General features: G+C 35.6%; 1 protein-coding gene across 1 annotated transcript; it reads left to right on the top strand.

Annotated features, from left to right (window-relative positions):
- The first annotated feature begins 1,111 nt into the window (after nt 1–1,111).
- Nucleotides 1,112–5,288, top strand: LOC128163121 (twist-related protein 2-like). Its single transcript, XM_052826629.1, has 2 exons — nt 1,112–1,999; nt 4,457–5,288. The coding sequence occupies exon 1, from the start codon at nt 1,340–1,342 to the stop codon at nt 1,970–1,972; it is 633 nt and encodes a 210-aa protein (XP_052682589.1). The 5' UTR covers nt 1,112–1,339; the 3' UTR covers nt 1,973–1,999; nt 4,457–5,288.
- Nucleotides 5,289–8,729: the final 3,441 nt, after the last annotated feature.

Below are 8,729 nucleotides of genomic sequence, written 5' to 3'. Positions count from 1 at the left end.
TTTGTAAACATCCTGCGTCCCTGTTTTTTGTATAGCGGGATCATCCAAAGTGCCCCGGACGAGTGCGGTGTGAATGGAAAAAAAATCCACAACCCCCGATTGTAATTTACGAGCGACAAGCAACACGTTCACTTATTTCACACATAGACCAAAAACACTAGTCACCGGAAGAGAGAAAACTATTCGCAAAAGAAAATGAAATCTTGTTTCTTTGAATTTTATTTCTTCCTGTGTTTTTGTACAACTCTTTTTTTTTCGTTTACAAAGGAAAAAAATCGTAAATAGTGTAATGATATTTATTGCCCATATATTTTCAGTAGTGATATATTTCATTTTCTTTGAAAATAAATCCTCATAATTTGCTCGGAAATGGAAAGTAAAAAGGTTTTGAACATCTGTGAAGCTTAATTAACCGTCATAGATTTAACTTTTTTCTGCTTTTCATGTTTAGTTTCGGATTATTTTACGCAAAACACAGGTGCAAAAATAATGCTTCCGCGCGTCGTTATAAAGACTTGCACCTGTCATGCGCCTGTTTTAAAAGAAGAGGGAAACAAAAATTTGGCCAGAGTTCTTGCATACCAATTAGATTACTCGAAATACTTTGCATGTCATGCCTCAAGATTGCTTGTTTTCACTTTTCAAGTCAATTAAAGTCTCGAAACCCTCTGAATGAACCTTTTTCTGCGATTGTCTATCTCAAATCTGTCAATTTAAACAAGTTCAAAATCTCGGCAGATTATCGAAGATTACGCATAAACTCCGTTGAGTGGCCGAATCGGCACGTTTAGGAGCTTTCGTAAATATCAACTCGGATAACTTCATCTTTTACTTATTTTCAAGTAGCCATGGGTCCCCTGACAGCCATTTCTAATGAATTTCCTTTTCTTCTTTCACGGTTGTCAAATTTATCACCGAAGACCGCGCACACGCAGGCGCTGTAACCAAATACTCCAACTGCGGAGAATTTGATTGGCAGTTCAGAATTGAGGCTGTGATTCCGATACTAGGCGGCTGCTTTCAGCTCACTGATGCGGTGGGCGTGGCGAAGTAGGCGGGGCGAAAGTGATGTGCAATGTAAACACGTCTATGATTTTATATACAGCCCATGCATGTGTTGCAAGGTCAGAGTAACTGGTGAATAGGGACTTGGTGTGCTAATGCGAACCTCATGTATACCCCCGATAGTATGTATCTGAAAAAGATGTTCACCTGCTTGTGTAATAATTGAAAAAAGTTGGGAAGCCAATCTACGACAAATTGCAGCTATTGGAGCGTTTTATTTTTATCTGCATACACCGGCGGCATTTGTTTTTGGTTATTTACGACATATGTCCCGATGGTTCTAACAGAACTATCTACCATGATTCCTCAGCACAGCGAGGTCAGCGGTGTAGGGGACTACCATCATCTCCAGTCCCAGAGCGCCTTGCTGGCCAGCATCAAACAGGAATTTTCGGAAGACTTTTCGCAGGAAAACTTCTCGGACTATCCCAAAGGAAAAGGCAAAAAGCGCAAGCGCTCGGACAAGTCCTGTGATAGTTTCTCGGACGCTCTCTCGCCCGCCACTTCCGACTGTTCCAGCAGTGATGTCGGACCTATCTCCAAGCGTTCCAAACAGCAACACAAGAACTCTAAATCTTACGCCGACGTGCTTTCCCAGAGAGCCATGGCGAACGTCCGCGAGAGACAACGGACGCAATCCCTGAACGAAGCATTTGCTCAATTACGAAAAATCATCCCCACCCTCCCATCCGACAAACTCAGCAAAATTCAGACCCTGAAGTTGGCCACGCGTTATATTGATTTTCTGTGTCAGGTGTTACAGACCGAGGACTCAGGGTCACTAGAGGCACAGCCCCAGGGGCAGGGACAGGGACAAGGGGGGTGCTCGTACGTGGAGGAGGAACGGATAGGATACGCTTTTTCCCACTGGAGGATGGAGGGAGCCATGAATGGTCCGACTCAATAGCTGTCCACTTACTTATCTGATAACCAGGTAGGTTCATGACGTATTTTCGTACATTTAATGTCTCTGATGGTGTTCGAAAACTGGTTTCATACGAATTCCTAATTTGCTTTAGGTCATATTGAATTGCAATTTGAAGATAATATAATGCGTTATATGTGTCAAATGAGAGAGAGAGAGAGAGAGGAGAGAGAGAGAGAGAGAGAGGGGGTGTGTGTGTGTGTAGACAGTTGGGATTTGCAGAATATGCACGCAATTTAAGATGATCGGTAATTAAAATAGGTACATTATGATGAATACTACAGTATCAAACATATGTAGGTAGTGAGAACTTCTTTTCCCCATAGTAATTGTGAAAATATATGTTACAGTTGCAAAATACGTATATTACTTCCGAAGAATAAAGGTCCATTATTCAAAGAATATATCGATACTACTTAACTTAAAAATGTTGAGTATTCATGCATATTCAATGCATTTGATTATGTAATGTTATAACACAATTATTCAATTTTAATCAGTGAGAATATTCAACTCACGATTAATATTAATTTTTCATCAAAAAAATTGTGAAGTTTTTACTTTTTCGTACAAAGCAATGATCAGTTTGATTTTAAAACAAATTGTTGATATTTGTAATAATTCGTCATAAACTATCTTATTGTTATCAAACAGCCACGGTAAACAGGAAACGGTAGAGAGAGTTATCTTATTAATCATTAAGCAATTGTCCTGGTTATGGTCATTCGCTGGACCACGTCTGCTAGAGTAAAATAATCCCCAGATCACTCCCTCCAAATGCCTTCTCCAGATGGATATCGCACCCTGTGTAATGTAACAAGTCCTCGCAAAGATCGGCCATAATTAGAGGAAATTCAGAGTACCCGCTGTTCACATTAGCGGCGAGTCCACCCTAGCTGACCAGATCTCATCCCATATCTCGCTGGGGGGTCAAGGGTCAATAAATCATAAATCTATTGAAAACTCATCAGATAATTTTTTTTATCAATTATCGGCGAAAAGAATTGAAAGGGCGGGGGACGAAAGAAGAATTTCTGAGAAACAAAGAGGTCGGCGTGATATTAGGAGAAGACGGACTTATGAAAGGCAAAAAGGAGTCATTAATCATTTTATGAGATATGAATCTAATGTCTGTAAAAAGAATGGCTCACGTGGGTCGATGATAACTCATAGTAAACATATACATGTACTATGTAAACAGGGTATAGATGTTCTTATTTTGTATTTAAATTAAAGATTTTGATCGAATAAAATTCTAAGAACTTTATATGAAATAAATAACATGGTTAATGTTTAAACAGAAAATTTAAATCTCATGGTTGAACTAAAAAATAGTACCCTTCTCCTCCTCCGAAAAAATCCCCATTAACGAAAAAGTTGTATAATAGCAAAATAATAACAGTTTCCCCAAAATGAAGTACATATCCCAGTCTATAAGTTTCTCTCTTTTCCCCAGCATAAACATTCCACTTGGAGCGAGTCTTTAGAAAGCCGTTAGTTTTCTTTTCATCTACTGTAATTACGTCGAGATTTCTTAATTATGACACAACTTGAGTATAAGGGTAAAAAGAGAGAATTTTGGTTAATAGCCTATACTTAATCATACTAGCCTATGATCTATCTATGTCAACACTACAAAGGGATATAGCTAGAACGAGAGAGCGCAAAAATGGAGAGAAAAAGAATAAAAATCATATTTATCAAAAGAGCATTTTCACGAAATCAGTGTTAGAAATTCTCAAATTAATGGATTTCAAATCTACAGTAATATTTCGGGTTCTCAAATGTCCGTAACATGAAAGTGATGAGAAAAGCAGGCTTGCGAACTTGAAAACAACTTCCCCTCGATGCCATTAAACCCCGAAAAGAACCCCTCGTTTCAAAGACATGTAAAAGAGAAAAAGTTGATTAACCGCACAGCTGCGAGAATAGGAGAGTCATTTGCAGGGAAGCAAAAAAGAAGAAAAAAAATTCCGGAGACCGCGAACGAGTCGTTTATTATAATGAAAATTGCACACACTCATTCTGTTGCTTGTCAGAGCGTTCGAAGTGATTTCTCGGTGTGTGCGTTTGGTGAACATTAAAAATAGAGTTTCATAAAAAAAAAAAATGATGAAATACAATCATAGCCATTTTTTTTGGAATTCTTTGTTTTTAATTTATCATTTTGAAACTTCAACACCCTTCACCTCCAAGGATAATCGATGACCAGTTTCAATGTTTCATAATTGTAATACAAATATAATTTATATAATAAATGGATGTGTCACACTCCATCATGTATTTATTTTAATTAAATACATTGCATAATATATTGTAAAGGAAAGTGACACAAACATGAATAAAAGTTGCACTTTCATATGATAAGAAAATATTAAAGTACATGTAAATTGATACATGCAATTAGAAATTTGTTTTGCATTGTAAAGAATGACAACTAATCAGATGATTTTTTTTTCATTTCAGATTAACTTGGAATCTTCATGCACGGACAATCCTACTATATTGATGAAAGAAAAAAGACTTCCCCAAAAAACCCCAAACCGACGGAATCCTGTCTTCTTGGACGAGAAACTCCAATTATTTGTTTGGATTACCAGGTGCATTCGACATAGAGATAGATTACGAGTTGACAGTAAGGCAGTACAAAAGACAAGATCGGACCCCCGATTTCTTCTGTGTATAGCTAAAACGGCCAGATTTACGCTGGGACGATAACACGCACCTGTCGGAAAATCCACGCACGTGCCGGCACGAAGAACGGATCAACTGAACTCTCGACTAGATATGAAGAGACGGTGATTATAAGAAACGAACCTAATAAAACCAACACAGTTGATATTCCTTTTGAAATGGTCAGGTTTCTTTCCTATTTAATTTTTCCAAAGTGCACTTACAGTTTTTTTTTACCATGGAAAAGGAAGAACATGTCATATTTTTGCTATTTTACATTGATCATTATAATTTTCCACTCATTCGTGTGTAATATTTTTTTAACCTGTTTAACCTATTCTTGCTCCTTGTATGTTTGTACATGTAATTTTGTTTTTTAACCTTTATTTTTAATTTTTTTTTCTCTTTCTCCGTCCAATACATCACTTGAACCTACAAACCAACCAATCATTATTTTCGTTATATAACAATCTCGGACCATGTCATTTTGATAATCGTTTTCAAAGACCATGATTTCATTGTAGATATTTTTACATATGTCGATGACAATTTTTATACAAAGAATCCAAGTGTGTTTGTGTGTTGACTTGGTTTTTCTTGAGATTAAATTATATATGTTGCAATACTTTTTGTTAACTTATTTATCATTTTAACTGGGGTGATTGGTATATATTTTTTTAAACTCTAATTACCCGTGCATATTTATAGAATTATATCCTCTGTATGCAATTGCCGGGAAATTTAAATATACGGTTTACATTCAAAATGGCCGGAAGTACAAGAGGGGGGGGGTGTATTTTGACATTTTTTGATTTACAATGCAACATAAAAGCTTTTCTTTTATTTGCACTAAAGATATACTGATGCAGCATTTATTTCGTCCTGGAATGAAATAATGAAATACGTTATTAGATGCTTTGAGCAACGATCGCAGAATGTCCTTAACCCCTCTCACCCACCCCACCCCCACACATACATAATACACAAAACACCCGCGCAGTGTACGGTCTATGTATACAGATTATGAAGCGAGTGGGCACCATGCTTTGGTTCTATAACGAAAGGAAAACGCCATGCAATTACACGCCAAAAGTGCTAATGCATGCGGTCACAGAATAACGTACCTCTACACTGACTGTTACAATGACCATGGATTGGGGGGGGGGGGGGGCTCCCCTCCCCACCATTTAGAATAAGATGGAATTGCATTTTACAAAAATACTGTCGCTTTTTTTATCGTTCTGGCTTTTGATATACTGATATAATTCAATAACTTGAGATACTGTAGAATAATACTGTGGAATAGTAATTTTTGAAATTTATGAAAACTTAAAAAGTCAATTGTATAAATTTTGAACTCATCTAGAAATCTTTAAAACTAAGTTTACAAATATTGGTCTGGTACTTTCGTCCCTGTCCTAAAACTAGAACGATGAACATTAACATTTCCCCACCCATCTTTCTACTGTATTGCAATTTTGCAAACTAAGGAAATCCATAATCTGGTGCCCGCAGTGGGAGGGGGTAGCGTGGGGTGGGGTTGCGACAGCGGGGAGTGTATTGACCGAGACAGTCGCTTTAGATACGACAGTAAGATTGTTTAAGTAGATGTCCTACTGTGATTAAACAGCCCTCTTTGTGGTACATGGGACATCTAATGATATAGGCGTCGGAACGGGTGGGGGATGGGGCTGGCTAGGGTAGGCTTAGCCTCCCCCCACAGACTTTTTTTTATCAGAGATATAAAACCATACCAACACCCCCTTTTTTTTTGCTTGTCAACTTTATTGATAAATCTACCCCCCCCCCCCTTTCAATTTGCTTCCAGCGCCACTGAAAAATAATCAGATATATCAATAGATTCCCCTCATAATCTAAAAATAAATAATATCAAAATTTTGACCTAAATCACCAATCAATATCTGGTCAAGGCTAAAAATTATTTTGCAAAAACTTAATCTGTTGATGATAAATGTGTCACAACGTTGTTATTTTATTTTTTTTTACTTCGGCTAATTGTGAACATGTCAATTGTTAAAATAAATTGTTAGTTTTTTTCAAATCCAGCTCTTTACAAAAAGATATATATTTTCTACAAGAAAATGTAGGTCGTTTTTCTTTGTTTCATTTGCTGCAGACAATAGGTCGCTTTTCTTATCCCTATATCTGCGGTGTGCATACACATAGTACTGTGAGAAAATCCCCCCAAACTCCCGACAAAATCAACTCGCGCATTCCAGACCCGTTGTTTTAGTTGCGATTCCTTCAAACAGAGACATTCTTCTCTAAATGATAATGCTCACGGAATTAGCCAAATTTTTCGGCGGAGGCTGTTTTCTCTGGTAACAGTTTGACACTGGTCGACGATGTTGACTTGAGAACTTCAAGAGGTAGCGGAAATAGAATTGGTATTGACAAGTGAAATCCCGACCGTGGAGATTCCCCGTGCGTTAGAGGGGATTCTGGGAATGAAAATGTCACTGCCAATTAGTGCATCTGTGCGTCTTAATCAGTTAAAACAGTCGCAGGCCGGTCATTGTTTGGGTTTGATGAGGAAAAGGAAAATAAAGAAATGAAATCATTTGTTCGGAAGACACAAAAAGTATATTTGTTTGATTATTTTATTTTCTTCTTCGTATTTCGAAAAAAGTAGTGGGTTTTTTTTACCCCAGGATCATAAAATTTTGAAAATGTCAACTATTGATGACGTAAGCTGACACGTGACTCTACCGACTCATTGACTTTTGGTAAAATATTTATATGATGAACTTGAGGTGTACTAAAATTATAAATTTTGGTAACATGTATTAAAAATGTTTGTTCAACAATTAAATCATAGGTAAAGCTATTGTGATAAAAAATATTCGTGTATATCAATATGTTTTACTTACCGTTTTTGACAGGATTTGTATTTTGAAGTGCATGGAAGCATTTGTTCAATTTTTAAAAAATTACAAATATTTAACTTCTTCCAACATGATTTGTATATTTTCTGATTCATTTCAAAGAACAAATTAAACGCAGAATGTATATTGTGAGTAATTTTCTGTAATCAGTTTTGGGAATTCATTAGGAAAACTGATGTAAAAGAAAATAAATCGCTCTAACACAATTGGTGTTCTAGATTTTAAAAAATCATAAGAAATTAAAGTTATTATAACACAGAGTCTTTGAAACGAAATGCATTATTCTAAATAGATTACTCACATTCAATTTCAGTGATGAGCAATCCTAAATAAATTCTTCTTTTTAGAATTTAAAATTTCAAAATTTTCATAATGATAATTAAGACAAAATAAATTATCAACAATATTATCAAATTTGAAATTTTTTTTTTTTCATCTTCATTCAACTTTTCTGTTTTCTTTGTTTATTATCGTTTATATAAAACCCCTGTTTTCTTGAAATGTAACAACGAATGAAGGCTAGAAAATTGATAACTACATGTAAAGATAAATAGAGATATAGCATGATAGTTGAAATTTCATAGCATTAATACTCGTTGATATACACTTAAATATCTTCAAAGATTTAAAATACTAAGATGTTATTATAAATGATCTATTAAATTCGAAAAGTAAAAACAAAAACATCAATATCACCATAGATAAAAAGAGGAAGTGAATTGATTCATAAAAAGATATAAAAAAAATAAAAAATATGAAAAAAGAAACCTTGCATCAGGAAATCTCAATATCATCATTAGATATATATAAAGTGAAATTTCCATACAACTGTCGAGAAGAAAAGAAACAAATTGATACAATGAAAACAAACCAGACTGATATATTACGTAGTAATTGCCCTAATCATATTATTTTCCTGTTTTCCTTTAGCTTTATTACACAGTTTTTTTTTACACTGATATAAAGCTCGGCTCTCTATAGATTACTCCTACAACTTTACATCAATTTCGTTCCTCAATGGCCCGGATGTATAATAAAACCCCGAACTTTTTCTGATAAGGATTATTTTTTTCCGGGGGATGAGGATTTGATTTCGATTTCCCATGATGTAAAGTAATGAAGATTTTAAAAGCTGATAATGAACGTGTACTTGACATGCT

The sequence above is a fragment of the Crassostrea angulata genome, chromosome 9 (genome assembly GCF_025612915.1).
Source record: "Crassostrea angulata isolate pt1a10 chromosome 9, ASM2561291v2, whole genome shotgun sequence".
NCBI classification, from domain to species: domain Eukaryota; kingdom Metazoa; phylum Mollusca; class Bivalvia; order Ostreida; family Ostreidae; genus Magallana; species Magallana angulata.
The sequence above is the reverse complement of the archived record's forward strand: the minus strand, read 5'-3'. Positions and strand labels throughout refer to the sequence as shown.

Coding starts and splice junctions, on each gene's coding strand:
- LOC128163121 (XM_052826629.1), top strand. CDS start 1,340: ATGGTTCTAACAGAACTATCTACCATGATTCCTCAGCACAGCGAGGTC.